The sequence below is a fragment of the Sciurus carolinensis genome, chromosome 6 (assembly GCF_902686445.1).
Source record: "Sciurus carolinensis chromosome 6, mSciCar1.2, whole genome shotgun sequence".
In the NCBI taxonomy this organism is placed as follows: Eukaryota; Metazoa; Chordata; class Mammalia; order Rodentia; family Sciuridae; genus Sciurus; species Sciurus carolinensis.
This window is the reverse complement of record NC_062218.1, coordinates 27,220,517-27,242,530: the sequence shown is the minus strand read 5'-3', so window position 1 is coordinate 27,242,530 and position 22,014 is coordinate 27,220,517. Positions and strand designations below refer to the sequence as shown.

Genomic DNA, 22,014 nt, shown 5'->3' with positions numbered 1-22,014 from the left:
TGTTTTTTAACTATGAAAACTAGAATTATGTATTTTCTTTTGTTTCTGTCTTTTTTTTTTTGGTACCAGGGATTTGAACCCAGGGACATTTTGCCACTGAGCTACATCCCTAGCTCCAGCTTTTCTGATTTTTTTTATTTTGAGTCAGGGCCTCACTAAGTTGCTTAGGGCCTAATTAAAATGTCGAGGCTGACTTTGAATTTGTGATCCTTCTCCTTCAGCTTCCCAAGTCACTGGAGTTACATGAGTGTGGCACTGTGCCTGGCTTTGTTTGTCTTTTGTTTAATGTGTTTTAGAGCTATCTGTTGTTGGCTCATTCTCATTGCTGTGTAGTTTTATATGGTATGACTAAATTAAATAAACCTATTTATGATGAATGAATATTTGGGTATTTTCAGATTTCCTATTTGTATGTGTATGTGTATATATATATGTACACACACATGCATTCTTATACATTTGTATTCATAAATAGCATAGGAACATTCACTAAAGACCTGTACATATCTTTTTATGAGCCCATATATATAACAGTTTTCCAAAATGATTGTAGCATTTACCTTCCCACTAGCAGTATATGAAAATTCATGTTATTCACATTTTCTCCAACACTGGGCATCCTTCTTTCTTTCTATTTCTTTTTCTCTTTTTTCTTTTCTTGGAGCTCAATGCAGGGTCTCAAATGTTCTAGCCCACACTTTACCACAGAGCTCCATCACCAGCCCTTTCTTTTTCAGTTTAGCTGTTCCAGTGGGTATTCAGAAATATCACATTATAGTTTTTTATTATTTTAATTAGTGAATTATAATTATATAATTGGAATTTATTGTTGTATGTTTAACATTATGGTTTTATTTTGCCTTTAATGACTAAATGAGTGTACACCATTTTATGATACATTGACTTTAGATTTTGTCTTTTTGAAGTACCTGTTCAAGTCTTTTGCCCATTTTTCTACTGGACAATATTTACCTTCTTCTCATTGATTTGTAGATGTTTAAAAATATATACTGTGTATAAGTTCTTTGTTAGAAATACAGTCAAGATCTTCTTTGTAGATTGCTTTTTGATTATCTTAATGATGATTTTTGATGAACAGAAATTCTTTGTGTAATCAATTTGTAAATTGTTTTTCTTTATGATTAGAGCCTTTTGTATCTTGTTTATGAAATTTTTGCCTATTGTGATATCAGGCTACTCCCATTTTCACTTTTTGGTCTAATCTACCTTGAATTTGTTTTTATGATTGGTATAAGATATAGGCCAGAGCTCACTGTTTTCATTATAGATAACCAGTTGACCCAGTGCCATTTATTGAAAAGATTGTTCTTTCTTTACAGAATCAAATTGCTTCTGTCCTTTGCCCTGAGCCAGGTTGTGTGTATGTGTGTACACACAAGCAAAGAGTATAAAGTAAAAAACTGAACACTCCCTTCTAAACATGTGAAAATGAGTAGGTGCTGTAAGTGGTTTGATTTGTATTTTGTCTTAATCTACCTTTTTCCTTCGATTTGTATTTTGTCTTAATCTACCTTTTCCCTTTAAGTGGGGTAACTCTAAACATGTTACAGTTTACTTTTTTTTTCTTAATTGTAAACAAATGGGATACATGTTGTTTCTCTGTTTGTACATGGAGTCAAGGCATACTATTTGTGTAATCATAAATTTACATAGGATAATGTTGTTTGATTCATTCTGTTATTTTTTTCTTCCCCCCCACCCCTCCCACCCCTCTTTTCCCTCTTTACAGTCCTTCCTTCCTTCCTCCATTCTTGCCCCCCTCCTTAACCCTAACCGGAAACCTAACCCTAACCCTAACACTAACCCCTCCCACCCACCATTATATGTCATCATCCGCTTATCAGCGAGATCATTCGTCCTTTGGTTTTTTGAGATTGGCTTATCTCACTTAGCATGATATTCTCCAATTTCATCCATTTGCCTGCAAATGCCATAATTTTATCATTCTTTATGGCAGAGTAATATTCCATTGTATATATATGCCACAGTTTCTTTATCCATTCATCAACTGAAGGACATCTAGGTTGGTTCCACAATCTGGCTATGGTGAATTGAGCAGCAATGAACATTGATGTGGCTGTGTCTCTATAGTATGCTGATTTTAAGTCCTTTGGGTATAGGCCAAGGAGTGGGATAGCTGGGTCAAATGGTGATTCCATTCCAAGCTTTCTGAGAAATCTCCATACTGTTTTCCAGAGTGGCTGCACTAATTTGCAACCCCACCAGCAATGTATGAGTGTACATTTTTCCCCACATCCTCGCCAATACCTATTATTGCTTGTGTTCTTGATAATCGCCATTCTAATTGGGGTGAGATGGAATCTTAGGGTAGTTTTGATTTGCATTTCTCTTATTACTAGAGACGTTGAACATTTTTTCATATATCTGTTGATTGCGTGTACATCTTCTGTGAAGTGTCTGTTCATTTCCTTAACCCCTTTGTTGATTGGATTATTTGTATTCTTGGTGTAGAGTTTTTTGAGTTCTTTATAGATTCTGGAAATTAGCGCTCTATCTGAAGTATGAGTGGCAAAGATTTTCTCCCACTCTGTAGGTTCTCTCTTCACATTACTGATAGTTTCCTTTGCTGAGAAAAAGCTTTTTAGTTTGAATCTATCCCAGTTGTTGATTCTTGCTTTTATTTCTTGTGCTATGGGAGTCCTGTTAAGGAAGTCTGATCCTAAGTCAACAAGTTGAAGATTTGGACCTACATTTTCTTCTATAAGATGCAGGTTCTCTGGTGTGATTCTGAGGTCCTTGATCCATTTTGAGTTGAGTTTTGTGCAGGGTGAGAGATAGGAGTTTAATTTCATTCTGTTGCATATGGTTTTCCAGTTTTCCCAGCACCATTTGTTGAAGAGACTATCTTTTCTCCATTGCATATTTTTGGCCCCTTTGTCTAGTATGAGAAAATTGTATTTATTTGGGTTTGTGTCCATGTCCTATATTTTGTACCATTGATCTACCTTTCTATTTTGGTACCAATACCATGCTGTTTTTGTTACTATTGCTTAGTAGTAGAGTTGAAGATCTGGTATTGCGATACCCCCTGCTTCGCTCTTTCTACTGAGGATTGCTTTAGCTATTCTGGGTTTCTTATTCTTCCAGATGAATTTCATAATTGCTTGCTCTGTTTCTGTAAGGTACATCATTGGGATTTTAATTGGAATTGCATTGAATCTGTATAGCACTTTTGGTAGTATGGCCATTTTGACAATATTAATTCTGCCTATCCAAGAACATGGGAGATCTTTCCATCTTCTAAGGTTTTCTTTTATTTCTTTCTTTAGTGTTCTGTAGTTCTCATTGTAGAGGTCTTTCACCTCTTTTGTGAGATTGATTCCCAAGTATTTTATTTTTTTCGATGCTATTGTGAATGGGGTAGTTTTCCTAACTTCTCTTTCTGAAGATTCATCACTTATGTATAAAAATGCATTGGATTTATGAGCAAAATGATCTCGTAACCTGCTGCTTTACTGAATTCACTTATGAGTTCTAAAAGTTTTCTGGTGGAGTTTCCAGGTTCCTCTAAATATATAATCAGGGATAGTTTGAGTTCTTCTTTTCCTATTCATATCCCTTTAATTTCTTTGGTCTGTCTAATTGCTCTGGCTAGAGTTTCAAGGACGATGTTGAATAGAAGTGGTGAAAGAGGGTATCACTGCCTTGTTCCAGTTTTTAGGGGGAATGCTTTCAGTTTTTCATCATTTAGAATGATACTGGCCATGGGCTTAGCATAGATGGCCTTTACAATGTTAAGGAATGTTCCCACTATCCCAATTTTTTCTAGTGTTTTAAGCATGAAGGGATGCTGTATTTTATCGAATGCTTTTTCTGCATCTATCGAAATAATCATGTGATTCTTAACTTTAAGACTGTTGATATGGTGAATGACATTTATTGATTTCTGGATGTTGAACCAACCTTGCATCCCTGGGATAAAACCCACTTGATCGTGGTGCACTATCTTTTTAATATATTTTTGGATGTGATTTGCTAAAATTTTGTTGAGAATTTTTGCGTCGATGTTCATTAAGGATATTGGTCTGAAATTTTCTTTCCTCGATGTGTTTCTGTCTGGTTTAGGTATCAGGGTGATATTGGCTTCATAGAATGAGTTTGGGAGGGTTCCCTCCTCTTCTATTTCATGGAATACTTTGAGGAGTATTGGAATGAGCTCTTCTTTAAAGGTTTTGTAGAACTCGGCTGAGAACTCATCTGGTCCCGGACTTTTCTTTGTTGGTAGGCTTTTGATGACCTCTTCTATTTCATTGTTTGAAATTGATTTATTTAAGTTGTGTATATCCTCCTCGTTCAGTTTAGGTAATTCATGTCTCTAGAAACTTGTTGATGTCTTCGAGGTTTTCTGTTTTGTTGGAATATAGATTTTCAAAATAGCTTCTAATTATGTTTTGTGTTTCACTCGTGTCTGTTGTGATATTTCCTTGTTCATTCCGAATTTTAGTAATTTGAGTTTTCTCCCTCTTTGTTAGTGTGGCTAAGGGTTTATCAATTTTGTTTATTTTTTCAAAGAACCAACTATTTATTTTGTTAATTTTTCCGATTGTTTCCTTTGTTTCAATTTTGTTGATTTTGGCTCTGATTTTAACTATTTCCTGTCTTCTACTACTTTTGGTGTTGGTCTGCTCTTCTTTTTCTAGGGCTTTGAGCTGTAGTGTTAAGTCGTTTATTTGTTGATTTCTACCTCTTTTTGTTGAATGTGCCCCATGAAATAAATCTTCCTCTAAGTACTGCTTTCATAGTGTTCCAGAGATTTTGATATGATGTGTCTTTGTTCTCGTTTATTTCTAAGAATTTTTTTATATCCCTCCTGATGTCTTCTGTTATCCATTCATCATATAATAGTGTATTATTTAATCTCCAGGTATTGGAGAAGTTTCTGTTTTTTATTCTGTCATTTATTTCTAATTTCGATCCATTATTATCTGATAGAATACAAGGTAGTATCTCTATCTTCTTGTATTTGCTAACAGTAGCTTTGTGGCATAAAATATGGTCTTATTTCAGAGAAGGATCCATGTGCTGCTGAGAAAGTGTATTCATTCTTTGTTGGATGGTATATTCTATATATGTTGGTTAAGTCTAAATTGTTGGTTGTGTTATTGAGATCTATGGTTTCTTTATTCAATTTTTGTTTGGAAGATCTATCCAGTGGTGAGAGAGGTGTGTTAAAATCGCTTAGTATTATTGTGTTGTGGTCTATTTGATTTCTGGAATTAAGAAGGATTTGTTTGACGTACATGGATGAGCCAATGTTCAGAGCATAGATATTTATGATTGTTATGTCTTGCTGATTTATTCTTCCCCTAAGCAGTATGTAATGTTCTTCTTTATCCCTTCTGACTAGTTTTGTCTTGAAGTCCACATTATCTGAAATGAGGATGGATACTCCAGCTTTTTTGCTGTGTCCATGTGCATGGTATGTTTTTCCCCATCCTTTCACCTTTAGTCTATGGGTATCTCTTTCTATGAGATGAGTCTCTTGCAGGCAGCATATTGTTGGATTTTTCTTTTTAATCCAATCTGCCAGTCTATGTCTTTTGATTGATGAGTTCAGGCCGTTAACATTCAGGGTTATTATTGTGATATGATTTGTATTCCCAGTCATTTGACTCATTTTTGTTTTTTGACATGATTTGGTTTCTCCTTTATTTGGCTATTCCTTTAGGCTAGTTCCTCCCGTTGCTGATTTGCATCGTTGTTTTTCATCTCTTCCTCATGGAATAATTTGCTGAGAGTGTTCTGTAATGCCGGCTTTCTTTTTGTAAATTCCTTTAGCTTTTGTTTATCATGGAAGGATCTTATTTCGTTGTCAAATCTGAAAGTAAGTTTTGCTGGGTATCAGATTCTTGGTTGGCATCCGTTTTCTTTCAGGGCTTGGTAAATATTGTTCCAGGCCCTTCTAGCTTTTAGGGTCTGGATTGAAAAATCTTCTGATATTCTTATTGGTTTCTCCCTGAATGTAATTTGATTCTTTTCTCTCACAGCCTTAATATTCTGTCTTTATTTTGTATGTTAGGTATTTTCATAATAATGTGCCTTGGTGGGGGTCTGTTGTAATTTTGTATATTTGGAGTTCTATAAGCCTCTTGTACTTGGTTTTCCATTTTATTCTTCAGATTTGGGCAATTTTCTGATATTATTGAATAGATTGTTCATTCCTTTGGTTTGTTTCTCTAAGCCTTCCTCAATCCCAATAATTCTTAAATTTGGCCTTTTCATGATATCCCATAATTCTTATAGATTCTGTTCATGATTTCTTACCATCTTCTCTGTTTGTTCAACTTTGTTTTCAAGGTTAAATATTTTGTCTTCGGTGCCTGAGGTTCTGTCTTCCAGGTGTTCTATCCTATTGGTTATGATTTCTATGGAGTTTTTAACTTGGTTTATTGTTTCCTTCATTTCAAGGATTTCTGCTTTTTTTTTTTTTTCTCAGTATCTCTCTTTATTGAAATGATCTCTTGCTTCCCGTATTTGCTCTTTTAGCTGTTGATTGGTGCGATCATTTAATGTCTGCATTTGCTCTTTCATCTCCTCCTTCAATGCCTGCATTTGCTCTTCAATCTCCTCGTTTGCTTCTCTGATTTTTTTAATTATGTATATTCTGAACTCCCTTTCCGACATTTCTTCTGCTGTGCTGTCATTGGGTTTTATTGATATAGTATGTAGGTTTGTTTGGGACATTTTCTTCCCTTGTTTTCTCATATTGGTCAGATATCAGTGGGACTCTGAGATATTGCAGATTTCTTCTATTGGCTTATAGTGTCCCTGTAGATTTCCAGTATATCACCTCCCAGCCTTCAGTAGCCTGAAGTCTTGGAGGAACTTGATAATGCAGTTCTTCCGAAGTAAGCTGCCCCTATCCTGCTACTGGTTCCAGGACTTGGAGCTGGGTCTGTGCGGAAAGTCTCTCACTGGGCTGTCTGCTCCTAGAAGCTGGCCGTGGAAGGAGCCTGCTGCCGGAGGGTGCAGGACTGCTTGGAGAAGTCTCTGGCTGCCCTGCCCTGGTCCCAGAGGCTGCCTGCAGGCCGGAGCTCGCAGCTGGCTCCTGGACTTGGAGCTGGCTCTGTGTAGAAAGGCTCTCAATGGGTGGCCTGTTCTGAGAAGCTGGCCGTGGAAGGAGCCCGCCGCCAGAGGGAGCAGGGCTGCCTGGGGAAGACTCTAGCTGCCCTGCCCTGCTCTGAGAAGCCGCCCCTGTCTGGGCCTGCTGCCCGGGCTTAGCTTCACCTGGTGGGCGAGACTCACCCCACGACTCTATGTTAGTCCGAGTCTCTCAGTGCCTCCCCTTCTTGAATCCTGGGTTCTGGAGCAACAGGAGATGCAGTCACCCTCTAGTCCGCCATCTTGGATCGCCCCCCCACACACACAGTTTACCTTTTTAACTCAAATACTTGAGGTATTTTCTGTATAAATACTTACCTCAGTCTTTAATCTCACATAGCATTTTATATTATAGATGGCATTACTTTTTTTAATGATTCCTCTAGTGAGGAATGTTTTGAAGGTCTTTTTTCCACATTGCATATAAATGCTTCAGATGTAGTCTGTGTGTCTTTTGCATTTGTCTGTTTCCCTAAGGTAGGATTTTAAAAGTGAGATTACTTGTTAAGATAGTATGCACATTTTAAATTTGGAAAACCAGCCAGATTCTCTCTAGAACGACATACTAATTTGCAATTCTGACCTGTAATTTTTATAAAAATCATCCTTTGTCTATCACCTGCCAGTGCCAGATATTACTAGTATTTATAATTTTGTCCATCTGATAAGTAAAAAGTAATGCCATTATTATTATTTGCATGTATAATATCTAATTTAATGTTCAAGTTTTATCAGTCTTCATAATTTTTCTCTACTTGCTCAACTTACCCATTTTGAAAACAGCTGTCTCAGTTGCTTTATGCAAATTTATAAAATTAAGTTTGAGAATTTCAACCAGGGATTATTCATTGCAGGCCATTTACCAAAAGCCAAATCACAGAGCAACCAGTTTATTGATATTTTAAGACTTTTCTCAAATTTTTGTTTTCTATCTCACTCTTCCATTTGCTTGTAAAACGGCTGGTAGGAACTAGACCCAGCTTAATTTCTTATCTAACTGTAACTGACAGAACATAATTCAAGACAGTAAGATTACACCTAGGGGAAAACCTATTCATTACTTGTATCATGACTTAAGCACTGGACATCTTTTTTTTTTTTTTTTTCCCCAAAATGACTGTCCAGTAAATTCATATTTGGAAATCACCCCTTCTAGAGCAGTAGTTCTCAGGTATAGCTGGCAGAAGTCCAGGGAGGTGAGAGAGATTTCAGAATTTCTAGTAGACAACTGTAGTTTGAAAAATACATATTTGATACAGTGTCTTAATATAACTTTGTATTTAGAAAATTTAGAAACATAATTCAAATTTTATAAAATAAGATTTTTATCTAGTCATCTTGGTAGGAATATACAGAAGATGTAGTAATACAGTTAATGCCGTTATACAGCTATCCTCAGTGTAGGGAAGGGGGAAGATATTTTTATATTTCTTAAAATTAAGTGTTATACACTTGATAAATACTTGTCTAAGCAGCCATGTACTTAACACAAATTCCCTAAAAAATTGCCCCCTCTTCCAAATAACCATATAAATAATTAAGCAATGTAAACTCAGAGAATTGAGTCTCTAAGAAACAGTTTACAAAGTCTGTCAGTTCATTAATGACTGTCCAGATTCATTCCCTGAAACACAAACTCCAGTTCTTCTCGAATAATGAGCCGTTGTCACAGTTCCAGTCCCAGAGCTGGCAGAATTCCTGCTAACCTTAGCCTACCCGCTCTGATTTCTCATTTATATCATGTCCTATTTATCTCAGCCAATGAGATAAAAATTACTTCCTAGTCCTCAGTGACATAGTTCCATAAATCCCCAACATAAACATGTAGCAGAACAGACAAACCCAAAGAGCCAATTCATTAACATTAGTAAATTCATGGTAGTCTGAAAGCAAGTGGCCATGTTATTTATCTGCTTCATAAAGTCATTCCACAAACATTTATGGATGTCTTCTTTTACCAGACTGGGTGTGAGAGACACAGCCCATGCTTGTTTCATGGGCTCTAGCAGGACTTTGATTTTTCTACCTCCTTTTATATCTCCATGAAGGTTGAAGCCGGGTGTGGTGGTGCATGCCTATAATCCCAGTGACTTGGGAGGCCGAGGCAGGAGTATCGAGAATTCCAAGCCAGCCTCAGCAAAAGCAAGGTGCTAAGCAACTCAGTGAGACCTCCTTGTCTCTAAATAAAATTCAAAATAGGGCTGGGGATGTGGCTCAGTGTTTGAGTGCCCCTGAGTTAAATCCCCAGTACCTCCCCCCCAAAAAAAAAAAGGTTGAACCTCAATACCAAATATGGAACAGTCTCAGTCTCCCTTCCTTGTTACATTTCACCTCAGGTTGTCTGTCCTGAGTTTCTCCTTTTTCACAATGGTAAAATATTTAGCAGCTTTTAGCTTGAATTTAGAGTTGCACTTGGTGTGCATGTTGTGTTTAATTGTTTTCTTGTCTAGTTTCTGTGCTGCTGTAGAACTCAGTCCTCCTTTGTATCCAAACTAGAAACTAGGTTCTTGGTGTTATATAAGCATTTAGTGGCCTGGTTTCCCTCCTGTCTCCCCAGTCTTGCAGATATTCCTCTCCTAAATTGGGCAGGGCTTATTCCATTCATTTAGCATGGAGTTGGAACTTTTAAGAGATCCTTGGTTCATAAGCTCACGTATTCTCTCCTCTTAGCTCTTTTAGTCCCTTCGCTTGAAATTCAATGCCTCTAGCTCTTTTCACTTTTATCTGAAGTACTCTGGAGTCAGCCAGCTATAACTGCTTGTGGGGAGTCTGCTGTTTGTATACCTGGATCTGTAAGTATCTGCTCCTTTCTCTGCATTCCTTCTGATACCAGTGTGATGCAGATTGGGAATGAATTCTTGTTCCTTGGTGTTGAAGATTAAACACCCCAAAGATACTGAGACAAGCATAGAGAGCAAATTTTATTTAAGAAAGTGATAGAAACAGACTTCTCTGAAGAGAAGGGTGTCTCGGAGCTGAAAACACGTGTGAGTGGGTGCAGCTTGCTTTCTTATAGACCCCAGAACCCTTCTCTTTAATCATTGTCTTCTCTTTCTTCCCCATATATACCTTGACCAAGGGCAGGAGCACAGAGGTTGTTAGCAACCCAGAGTGGAGAAGCACAATTTCAGAGGTTAACTGTTAAACCATTGTTCTCTCTTTGATAACCAGCTATCACTCTCTCGATGCCCATCACTCATTACCTACACTGACTTCCTGCTCCTGCCTCAGTTTGCTGAGGAATGTGACATATCCTATCCACTTAGGCCAGGCGGGGCTGCAGGCAGATTGCTTTTTGGTAAAGAAAACATGTGGGGGTCAGCACAGTGGACCCATGTTATAGAATTACTTTCTTAACCTTGTGTCTCCACCATCCTCATCTGCCTATCTCCTAATACTCTTCCCTTAAAATATGAATTTTTAAAAAATTCTTAAAAGAAAACAACATTGTACTGCTTCTTATAGTATCTTAGACTAGTAGTGTATCTCCATTGTCTCCAGTACTGCTTTATGCTTCACAGACAGCCATTTTGTCCTTGTGTCCTTATATGATAGAAGAGGATGCGAGCTGTTTCTTATCCCTTCTTAGAGGAGCACAGGTCCCATTCCTGAGGGCTCCATTCACCTGGCCTAATCACCTCCCAAAGTCCTTCCCTCCTAGTACCATCCCATTGGAGGTGAAGACTTTGGGTAACATGAGTTTTGAAGGGACACAGTCTATGACACTATGCGAATTTGCTAATCAAAGGTGACTTTGTAAAAAAATATTTCACTGCTATGTAGCTGGGCATGGTGGTACATGCCTGTAATCCCAGTGACTTGGGAGGCTGAAGCAGGAGGATCACAAGTTCAAGGCCAGCCTTGGCAATTTAGGAAGTTCCTAAGCAATTTAGTGAAGACCTGTCTCAAAGTTAAACCAAAAAATAAAAGACTCATGGGTAAAGCACCCCTGGGTCCAATCCCTAGTTATCTCCTACCCATTCACTGCCGTGAACAATAATCTGAATAAATAGAGCATGCCCTCGTGTCATTTGATTATGTTTTGTGATTTTTGTTACTTGGACAATTAATTTCTTAGAGGTCCGATTATCTTTAAGAGAAGTTTATTTTTCAGAATGTTATCTATAAAAAATTCTCTAGGAACTGTTGTGGTTAATCATTATTAGCTTATGTACCTTTCAAAGGCCTAGAGCTTATGCATTTTTTCTTTTTTGTGGGGGTATCCATGATTGCAACATAGGATCACTCCGAGCACCTGGCACGTGATGGCAAAACATGTTCCCACTGCAGAATAAATCCAGAACTCTTGGTGAGCTCTGTAAAACTTCGCAAAGTCTGACTTCCCTGCTGCCCTCTCACCCACTCCTGCTTACTTCACTACATCCGAATTGGCCCCTTTGCAGTTCCTGGAACACACCAGTCCCACTAAACCTTTGGGATTTTGCTATTTCTTCTGTCTAAGAAATGTCATGGTGGACTCTTAATGTTTTGCTTCCTCATACACCACCTCTTCAAAAACATCGTCCTTGACTACCCGTTTAATTACAGCTCTAGTCCCCTGCCTTGGTTGGTTCTTCTTCATAGCATTCATCTTGACCTGACCTATTATGTAATTTTTTTTTTTTTTTTAATTGTCTCTTCCTCTCTGCTGGAATGTGAGCTTTGGGAAGGCAGGGACTTTGGCTGTTTGGGTCACTGCTGTGAACCTAGGTCTTAAAATACTGCCTGCTAGTGCTTAGTAAATTTTTTTGATTCAATGAGTATTTAGATGAATGAATGAATGCATTTGCCTACATAAAATATATTGTTTATGCACATGTACCATATATGTTATATACATGCAACATGATCCAGCTCCACAGCAGCATGTGAGGTAGACAAACACAGCTCAAAGGAATTTTGATTTTTTTTTTTTTTTTTAAATCTCAAGGGTGTTGGCCTTTCCAAATTCTTATCCCACAGCAGCCCATATTAAAATCTTTTACCCTCTTCTGTTTTCTAGTACCCTAGATTCCTGGGTCCCTTAGTTTCTGTGACCCAAATAGGATACTCTGTTCTGTGCCACCCCATCCCCACCATCTTTTGTTCTTGCCGCCCTTGTTTCTCCATGAAGTGTTTGGCTGGTGATGGGGAAAGGATAGTAATTGTTCTCTAAATCTTCTCTTAAATCTTAAGGGCTCTTGTCCTTCCTTTGAGTGGGAGTAGGCCAAAAAAAAAAAGATACCAGGTGGGTTGCCCATAGTGATCAAGTAGCAAGACCCAAAGAGAAGGCAGAACCTCACTTTAATGCCCAAATTAAATGGATGCCTTTGGTTCATCAAGTACCAGATTGTCTTTTTCCAAGGTACTTTAGTCATGTCCTTTGTTGTTTTTATCCTCTGTACTTGGTGATATATTCTTCTTTAAGGCACAGAACACTTGGTATTATTTCCATGTACTAACTCCATAATGATCTTCCACAATATTAGTACCGACTCTTTAGTTCTATTCATTGTGGCAGGTGCAGCACATTAGCACCAAAAAATTAGACTGTAATACAACAATGGGTTATTGAAAACATCTATAAATATCTCATAAAAGCTTAGAATTTCCTTAAGACAGTAACATCATTTCTAAAGAGTGTTCATCTGTTACCCTAGAAAGAATGATAAAATATTTAAGACATAACATGGTTCTATATATTATAAACTCTGGTTGTTTATGCTAGGTGGCTTTAAATTTATTTAGGCAGGCATTTTTTTTATATTCATACCTCACAAATGGAGCTTTTTATCATTTATAATGTTGTTGTTGCCATTTTAGTAAATGAGGTGGTTTATGAGCACTGTTCATCAATGAAGCAAATGGTTTTCATATTATTTGGCACCTGGCTAACAATGTAAATTTTAAATTACCTTTTGTACATGCTCTTTTCTTCCCATTGTCTTGCTTTTCCTTGTTCAACTGATGATTGCTGTTAACTGGGAGCCTTACTTTTTCCCCTCTCTCCTCTCCCACCCAAGATGGAGGCAAAGAAGTGTTGTCAATGCACCAGATTCTTCTCTACCTGTTACGGTGTAGCAAAGCCCTGGTACCTGAAGAGGAGATTGCCAATATGCTTCAGTGGGAGGAACTTGAGTGGCAGAAATATGCAGAAGAGTGCAAAGGCATGATTGTTACCAATCCTGGGACGGTATGTTCTTGTAATTCATACATTGAGCATTGAATTGACTTTTTTTCCAGGTTTGGATGTTTTGCCAAAAACAAACAACAGCAACAAAAACATTTTAAAACATTTTAAATGCTTATTGTTTTTTGTTCTTTGAATAATTTTTCCTTTAAATATTTACTAATCAGAAAATTTTTACTGATCATGGAAAATATTTACTAATCAGAAAATACTACAATTTAGGCATATTTAGTATCAGTTCACCCAATTAATAAATTTATTCTGCCCAAATATATGACCATTCTCAAGATTTTTTGATGCATATTGCAAATTGTCTTTCAGAAGGGTTGTGAAGTTTGTATTCTGACCTGGAATACATGAGAGTACTTCTTTTTTCATATTGGTTACACGGGTTTAAAGAACTTTCGGTGTGCTGGTGCATGCCTGTAGTTTCAGCAATTCAGGAGCCTGAGGTAGGAGGATTAGAAGTTCAAGGCAAGCCTGAACAACTTAATTAGACCCTGTCCAAAATAAAAATATAAAAAGGGTTGGGAATGTAACTCAATAGCGAAGTGTCCCTGTGTCAATCCCCAGTTCCAAATAAAATAAGATTAAAAAAATAATTTTGTCAGTTTGCTAGGGAAAATATTATTATTTCAAATTTATATTTATTTTAGTTTCTAGTGAAAATTGATACTTCAAATGTTTGTTGTCTATTCATGTTTTATTTAGATTATTGCCTATAAATATCCTTTGTATTGATTTTCTTTTGTGATATTTGTCCCCTTTATTGATTCTTTGCCATTATTATTACAAATATTTACCATTATTTTTGTTTGCTTCTTAATTTTTTTAAAAAGGGAGATTCTAAGTTAATTTTTGAAGTAAATATATAAAGGTTAAAAGCAGAAAATTTTAAAAACTTGTGTTAATTCATATGAAATATAGCATTTTCTTTATTTCAGAGTTTTTTCCTCCATGTTTCATAAAAAATTATATATTGGCATCTTATAAAATTTTGCAGAAATGGAGAATTAATATAAACCCATGTAAAGAAACAGAATAAGCTATTTAAACAAAGCTTTTTTTAAACTGTCAATTGTTTAAAACAGTTTAAACTGTATAATTTTTATTGCATTGACACTAACAGCTGCACAAACAAAACATTGCTGCTTGTAATTAAAACATTCCAACTAATACTGATTGATTTTAAACAAATCCAGAAAGTGAAATAGTTTAGTAAAAATGTTTAAGCATAAGACTTGTTTAAAACTAGAAAAATCATACCATTTTTACTGTTGTACTGTTAAGCCACATAATTATTAAAGTAACTTTAAAAGAAATACATAATAGAACTAAGTGATTAAGGCTACAGATTTTATTTTTCTTTAAACAACTGCATATATTTTTATTTCTTGTCAGTTTCAGAGCTGGATCAGATGGTGGGGTTGATGGTGGTGGGAGACATATGCTTTGATCTTGCTTGTTCTGTAGTGGATACTTTGGGAACATAATCGCCCTTGGCTTTCTTCTCTGGCATAGTTAAGTTTTCCTGAAATCCTTGTACCAGTTGGAGAGCTTTTGAAAAAAAACTAAGGATGCCCTGACTGGCCCAATCCCTTATGCTCCAGGCAGTGGGGCCCAGGAATTTGCAGTTTTAAAAATCCCCTGGTTCTTCTGATCATCCATTGTTTATTTTTGAGTTCATGTCATAGATGACATTTACCTGTCTTGATTATCATCATTTAGCTACTCAGTTGAGGGACTGCTGTGTGAGCCAGTGCTAGTGAATGTTGCATATTATATATGATACTTGCTCAGGTGAAAACTCAAGGTGTAGACATCTAACAGGAATCTGTGATGATGGTTGAGTTAGTGGATCAGTCAGTAAAACCTGTAGTTGCAGCAGAGTTTACTGCCAGGAAGTCTTTGTAAACACCACAGTGAGTTCTCAGGGAAATCAAGAACTATTGATTATTGACATAGTTAATGTACATCCTTGAGATGGTGTTAGGTTAGTTTTGAAGATAGTGAGGAAACCAGACTAGTCAGAATGAAATATCGTGGTGCCTTACATTGGAAAATAATGAGTAATAAGTTAAGAAAGGTAAGTTTGAGTGTTACGCTTAGGAATGTGTTGAAATTACTTTTTTTTTTAAATGTTTATTTAAAAATAGTTTAATATCATGTTAACATCTTTCTGTTACATCCTCCTGAGAAGTATAGAGTTACTCAGAGGTTAAGGTAGATATGATAATACATTTTATCCTCTCTGGTACTTACTTTGAAAGACTGCCCAATGGCAAGAATGTTGGGAAATTTATTAAAATTTTTGAGCCATTATGGTCACATTAAATACTTCATTACTGTAGAATCTAAAAAAATTAATCTTCTTCCCTAAGCACTTTACCTCTGCCAGGGAATACTGTGGTCATTAGTGAGAATATTTTTGGTTCTTACACAGAGATAGTATGATAGATGTTGAAGGGTATGGTCAGAGTCTAGAACTTACTTAATTCCCCCACTCCCCATAATTTAGATGTACTACAGATTTTTTTTTTTTCTTTTTGAGAATAAGGTCTTGTTATGTTGTCCAGACTGATTTTGAACTTCTGGGCTCAAGTGATCTTTCTTCTTTAGCCTCCTGAGTAGCTGCAACTACAGGTGTATGCCACAGTTCCTGGTTACTATATTTTAGATCACTGTTTATTCTGTTGATACTATAGCCTAGTGTTTAAAGTCACAGAAACATAAATAATTCAATGGCATTCTTTTATAAAAATGTAGCCTTGTCACTTTGATTACATAATAATAAAAACAATTTTTAGACCTAAGTAATATGTTTCTACTCTACGGCTAATGGGTATTGAAATAATTTGATATTAATTTACCTATGAACAATTTTTTTGATTTCTTAAATTTGAGATTAAGTCCCAAGTGAAATTTTGATTATTAAATGACATTTAAATTTTTAAAATAAAACTTAAGTCAATATGGACGAATTTGCACAAATCTATTCTCTTTGTCACATAGTTGTATCTGTCAGATGATGGGTTGGGTCAGGGCTATAGTTGTAGGTAGGGGACCAGCTTGTCCAGTTGTGGGATGATTTTCCTGGTTTTAACATCAGAGTCCCTACATCCCCCCACAAACAGGGCCACTGACTGGTTGTGGGTGCTGTTTTGGGACAGAATGCAGCTTATTTGCCCCTGTGTGCATCAATTCTGCAGCCAAAGCCTCTGAAGTAACTGAGCCAAAGACCCCCCAGTCTTGACATGAAACAAATTACTAGTTAGGGACTGCCCTGGGAGTTGATTATAAGCAAGGAGGTTGCTAAGACATTCTCTGTGATTTTTATCTTCTTTTCACAAATTTAAACTTTTAGAATGAAAAATATTTCACACTTGGCCTAGAAAGAACCATCCATTCACTTATTTTCATATTAGACATGAAGGGAAAAAAATATTAGGTTTTTAGTTAAAATACAAAAATATATATGGACATAATAAGAAAAGATTAATTATTGGACTTTGGTACCATCTTACCTTCTAATTTAAAGGTGTAAAAAATATATATATACACAAGATATACTGAGAACTAATGGAGGCATCTGTCTGTGCTTCCTAAGTAGAAATAAGCTATTCATTTGAAATATGAAATTAAAGCAGAAAATGCCTGTACATCTCTTCACTGTGATGTGGAATCCTTTCCCAGTGCCTTGAAGAGGATAAGGAAAAGTTATATCTGACTAGGTGTCCTTTTAAAAGTTTTATTTTTAAAGGTTTCTGTGTGGACTGCAAAAGAAGGATAAAATCATTGTTCATTATGCCAAATGGCATAGACTCATTTGCAGGGATGACATTATAGTTTTTATATAGTATAGCTGCTATGATTAAAGGATTTTTAAATGACTTTTTTTTCCCACTGGGGACAAGGCTTTCCTAGAAAAAAATCCGATTAATTCCTTCCCTATTTAGGTTAAAGTCAATACTTAAAGACTTCTTATGGGAATAAATGGCTTTGATTTTTTTTCTCTAGAAACCAAGCTCTGTCCGCATCGATCAACTAGATCGTGAGCAGTTCAACCCTGATGTGATTACTTTTCCGATTATCGTCCACTTTGGGATACGCCCTGCACAGTTGAGTTATGCAGGAGACCCACAGTAAGATATTTCTCGGTGTTTGTCTTAGCCACTTTCACCTTCTACTAACAGCTGAATTAGCAAAGGAATACCCTTTAGTGGACATTTTCCTTTTTAAAAATTAACTGAAATGAGTCATGTTCCAAATTTATGTTACCAAATGATAGCTCCTGAAGAATGATTTTTTTCTCTACCTATTTGACTACAAGAAGTTATTATTAAAATAGATTTATCCTTGGCAGTCTTGGTCAACATGAGTCCTATATAGTTTTAAACTTTAGGAGCTTTTCCTTTATTTGTCATTATAATAATTATTGTTATTATTTTTTATTTTTTCAGTGCCCTCTAGAGGAAAGTAGCACCATATTGGTTCTTAGCACTGCTAAATTTCTGCACAATTCTATTTTGGGGGGCATTTTAATAAGAGCTAAAGACTCCATGCAGAGTCAGGGATTGTGTTGGAAGTAGGAGCCATGATGTCCCACTCTTAAGAGTTGTTACTTTGCACATTTGGGTTTTTCCAACTGGCATGTTAGTGTTTTTCTGGGAGAAGACAAGGATGTGTGGGAATGGAGATAGTACCATTATATTCTTCAGGAGTGTTTGGATTTCCTACCTTGTTAAACAGTTTCCTGACTTAATTTTTTAAAATAAAGGATTCATGATGGGAGAAAAGGGAATGGGAGATTTTCAATTCATGAATACAGTTCTGGCTGACATATATTAGAAGAGGCTAAAGGGTTTTGTTCTTTTTTTTCCCCCTTTGGATAAAAGTATGAAGCAGTGAACCAGGCACTGTGTAAGTACTTCTTTCTTTCCTCCATTCTCTAAAAAAAAATGTTATCAAAAAAGGAGAGGCCCAGTTCAGGCCAAAGAAGGAGCAGTTTCATTATGACAGAAAATCTTTTGCAAATCCCTTCTTCTCAGAAAAATGTTAGTAGAATGTGATTAGGCTCTTGTGGACTCAGATGGCAGGACTGTGAATTGATGGAGTGCATATCCTCTTCATTCCCAGATATTTTAACAGTACCCTTTAGACTGATCCAGGTTGTCACATATTTGACTACAAATATGCTTATTATGATTATGGTAAATACAAATTGGTATACACCATTTATCTTTTCCCTCTCCAGTGGAAAAATGGGTACAGGTATGTGACTTGGGTATCAGCACAAACAGGGTTCTCTATTCCAATACTCTTTAACTGACTAGCCCTATTGAAGAAGGGGTTTTCTTTCAATAAAATAAATATTTCATATAATCATTCACTTGTAAAAAGTTAACAATGAGAAAGGGGACATTTTTCCATTGACTAAAGTGTTTCTGTGTGTCTTCCTTGGAATTGTTTCCAGAAATTCATCTTTATAGTCACAATCATTTTCAACCCAAATAAGCAATAATCTACTTAATCACCAGGTTCCAGATGACTTGCCATCCCTCCTTCCAACCCCCAAATGGTATCCTTCCTTAGAATGAAGGTCTGCTGCCAGTAAGGATATTCAAAAGAATGTAATTTATGACTGAGCAGGCCTGTTAAAATAATTGGTTATTTCACTGTAAATTGCCTTCTCTGTCTGAGATGTCTGTCTTGTCCTTTTCCTTAGGTATCAGAAACTGTGGAAAAGTTATGTGAAACTTCGCCACCTCCTAGCAAACAGTCCCAAAGTCAAACAAACTGACAAACAGAAGTTGGCACAGAGGGAGGTTGGTATTGAACCTGATTCCTTGGTGATTAATGATAATGTACATCACATTTATTCCAAGATTGTTGCATTACCCTATACTTTTAGAATAAGTTTAAAAAAAACTTTTTTAAAAAACCAAACTTTATTCCCTTCCCACATTCGTATATTGATTACTTCAAAAAATTCTCCTGTCATCTAAGGGAAAAGGATTTTTTTTAGTTCTAAAAAGACTGGTTTCTTAATGGATTACCACCTTTGGGAATCATCTTTTTTTTCTTTTTGGCAGTTCTGGAGATCAACCCAGGACTTTGCACAAGTAAGACAAATGTTCTACCATTGAGTTGCACTGCCAGCCCATCAAATATATCTTTCATAGAAATTGAAGAAAGCTTAATATTTGCTAAATTAGCCTTTTATCTTTGATTATGAAGTGCACATTATGCAGCATTGAGTCTTACTCATTGACTCAGGGTCATAAAAAGTCATAGTTCTGTTGGTTTATCAGAGTGAACTTGTTTTGTAAGGTTTGGTAGCCCACAGTCCATATTTCTTTACCAATGAGTAGTAGTATTCCTGTATTCCAGGATTGATGTTTTAGTTTACATTTGAGAATAAGTGGATTCAGTATCAACACAGATTTTTGTGTCAGGTTTTATTCAGCTGTGATAGTAGAAGAGCAAGGCTTGAAGGCTGGGGAGAGTATTTGAATTCCAGCTTTGTCACTTACTGTGACTTGAGCCAGTCAGCCTCTTTATAAAGGAGGGTTGAAGGCTGAGAGGCTGACTGAAATGTCCCCTGTATTGGTACACCTAAGGAAAAAGATGGGCATGCGGGCTTCTGAAATGCCCCATTTAACATCCCTCCCGTAGTATTTGGCCTCTAGTAGTAACTTAATCAGTGGTGGAGGTCCTGGTGATTCCTGTTTATTATGAATTCCTATGAGGTTTTTTATTGAACTGCATGTATATCAATATAAAATTGTTTTTTATAATTACTTATCTGAAGAACTGTGAAGGGAAGAGTTAGTTCTTGATTGAGTCTCACACAGGTGAAATTTTGAATCATTGTCTTTTTTTTTTTTTCATGTCCCCTTGTAGCAAGAGTATAGAGAGGTTTGCAAATTAGAAGGTAATTTTTAGAATTTTTGGCTTGCAGATTAAGTGATTGTCTTTCTTAGATGGAAATGCTTAACATAAGGCTTGATATGAATATAATTTTTAAGTGCTGAATTCAAATCCCAAATACCACATTTTGTTTCTCTCATCAGTGAAAGGGCATATTTTGTTCGAATATGCCAGATTAGTAGATTTGGTTTAGAATTTTCCTAATCTAGTTACCAGGAAGGATCACCTATACCCGTGGCTTCACACATCCCAACCTTCATTTTAAATAAAATATTGTAATTTTGCAAAAAGAGGTTTGAGTGCCTGAATGTAAAGATGATACTGAATTGTAAAGACAGTATTGAAATGTGAATCCAACTTATTTTCTAATGCTTGCTGTTTGGCTTAATATTGCTTTACAACTGTCAAGTTACTCATCATAATGAGTTCTTTTCTAGGAAGCACTCCAAAAAATACGACAGAAGAATACAATGAGGCGAGAAGTAACTGTGGAACTAAGTAGCCAAGGATTCTGGAAAACTGGCATTCGTTCTGATGTCTGTCAGGTGATGACACTTCTGAGAACACAATTATGCCCATCTCTCTTCCTTTAAAAGGCATTGGCACTGAAATTTTTCTAAATGAAAAGTTTCTATGGAACACATTACCCTGAGGCTAAATGAGGAAGCATAGATTGTTTTCTGTTGTTTGTTTTTGTTTTCTGTTCTGGTGCTGTTTTGTGTGCGTGTCTGTGCATGTGGGTGAGGGGGGAGGATTGTATGTGGTAATTCAGTCTTTTTATTTTGGATGAAAATAAATCTGCCTTCAAATGCACCTGCCTATTTGCAGCACACACGTAGATGCTTGTCAAAAGAGATAATCCAGCAGCCAAACAGGACCTTGGGAGGTTACAAACTTTCGGGACCAATGACTTAAATTTGCATTGCAAAGAACTGAGGGCATTAATGAACAGAATCAGTATACATTTCATATTTGAACCAAATGACAGTATTTTTCCCCCCTTTGGTGAACTCAATAGAGAAATATTTCAGCCACATATAACTGACTCATTAATGAACATCTTTGTCTTTCTCATGGGTGGAATTTATATCGGATTAGGTATCTCAAAGCCAGCATATTCTTTTTTTTTTTTTTTTTTTTTTTTTGCGGTACTGGGGATCGAACTCAGGGCCTTGTGCTTGTGAGGCAAGCACTCTACCAGCTGAGCTATCTCCCCAGTCAAAGCCAGCATATTCTTAAGCCCTTCAAGATAGCTTTTTGTTGCACTTCATGAGAATTACAGTAAAGGAAATGAGTATGCAGACTGGGTCAGGTAATGTAATTTGCTTTGTTCAGCCTTTTGGAAAAATAGGTCCAGGCTTCTACTTGTCTGTTTTGATGGTAGCATGCATTGTAATAAGTTCAGGCAACTTCTTAGATATTTATTTCATCATAAAGAATCTTTTGAAAAAAATCAATGTTGGCATTTAATTATTATATTGAACAGTATGGTTTAATCCAATAATTAAAAGTTTTGCTGCACAGTTCATTTACTAAGTGATGTCCAAAGCTAACTATTTTTGTATTAACATGAACTACTATTGATGCAATGCTAAATAGTTTGAGAATAATTATCTACAGTGGTAGCCAATTACATTCAACATTTTCTCAGTTATTTTTCCAGTTGACCAGTATTTTTTACTGTCAGTCCTTTGAGATGTGAATATTTTTCTTACTTTGATTCTTTCCCAGGACTGTTTGAAGTCATATCTCTCCATTTTTTTTCTACTTGT

General features: G+C 36.3%; 1 protein-coding gene across 5 annotated transcripts in view; it reads left to right on the top strand.

The window, feature by feature from the left end:
- The window catches only part of Drosha (drosha ribonuclease III), a 119,479-nt gene that overhangs the window by 43,544 nt on the left and 53,921 nt on the right, over window positions 1-22,014 (top strand). For 4 of the 5 annotated variants that reach the window (XM_047555653.1, XM_047555655.1, XM_047555650.1 and 1 more), the window contains 4 exons: window positions 13,146-13,315; window positions 17,330-17,454; window positions 19,038-19,137; window positions 20,680-20,787. In XM_047555653.1, the coding sequence (XP_047411609.1) occupies window positions 13,146-13,315; window positions 17,330-17,454; window positions 19,038-19,137; window positions 20,680-20,787 (503 nt within the window). The remainder of the gene's footprint in view (window positions 1-13,145; window positions 13,316-17,329; window positions 17,455-19,037; window positions 19,138-20,679; window positions 20,788-22,014) is intronic. The other variant, XM_047555651.1, reaches the window with a different exon arrangement.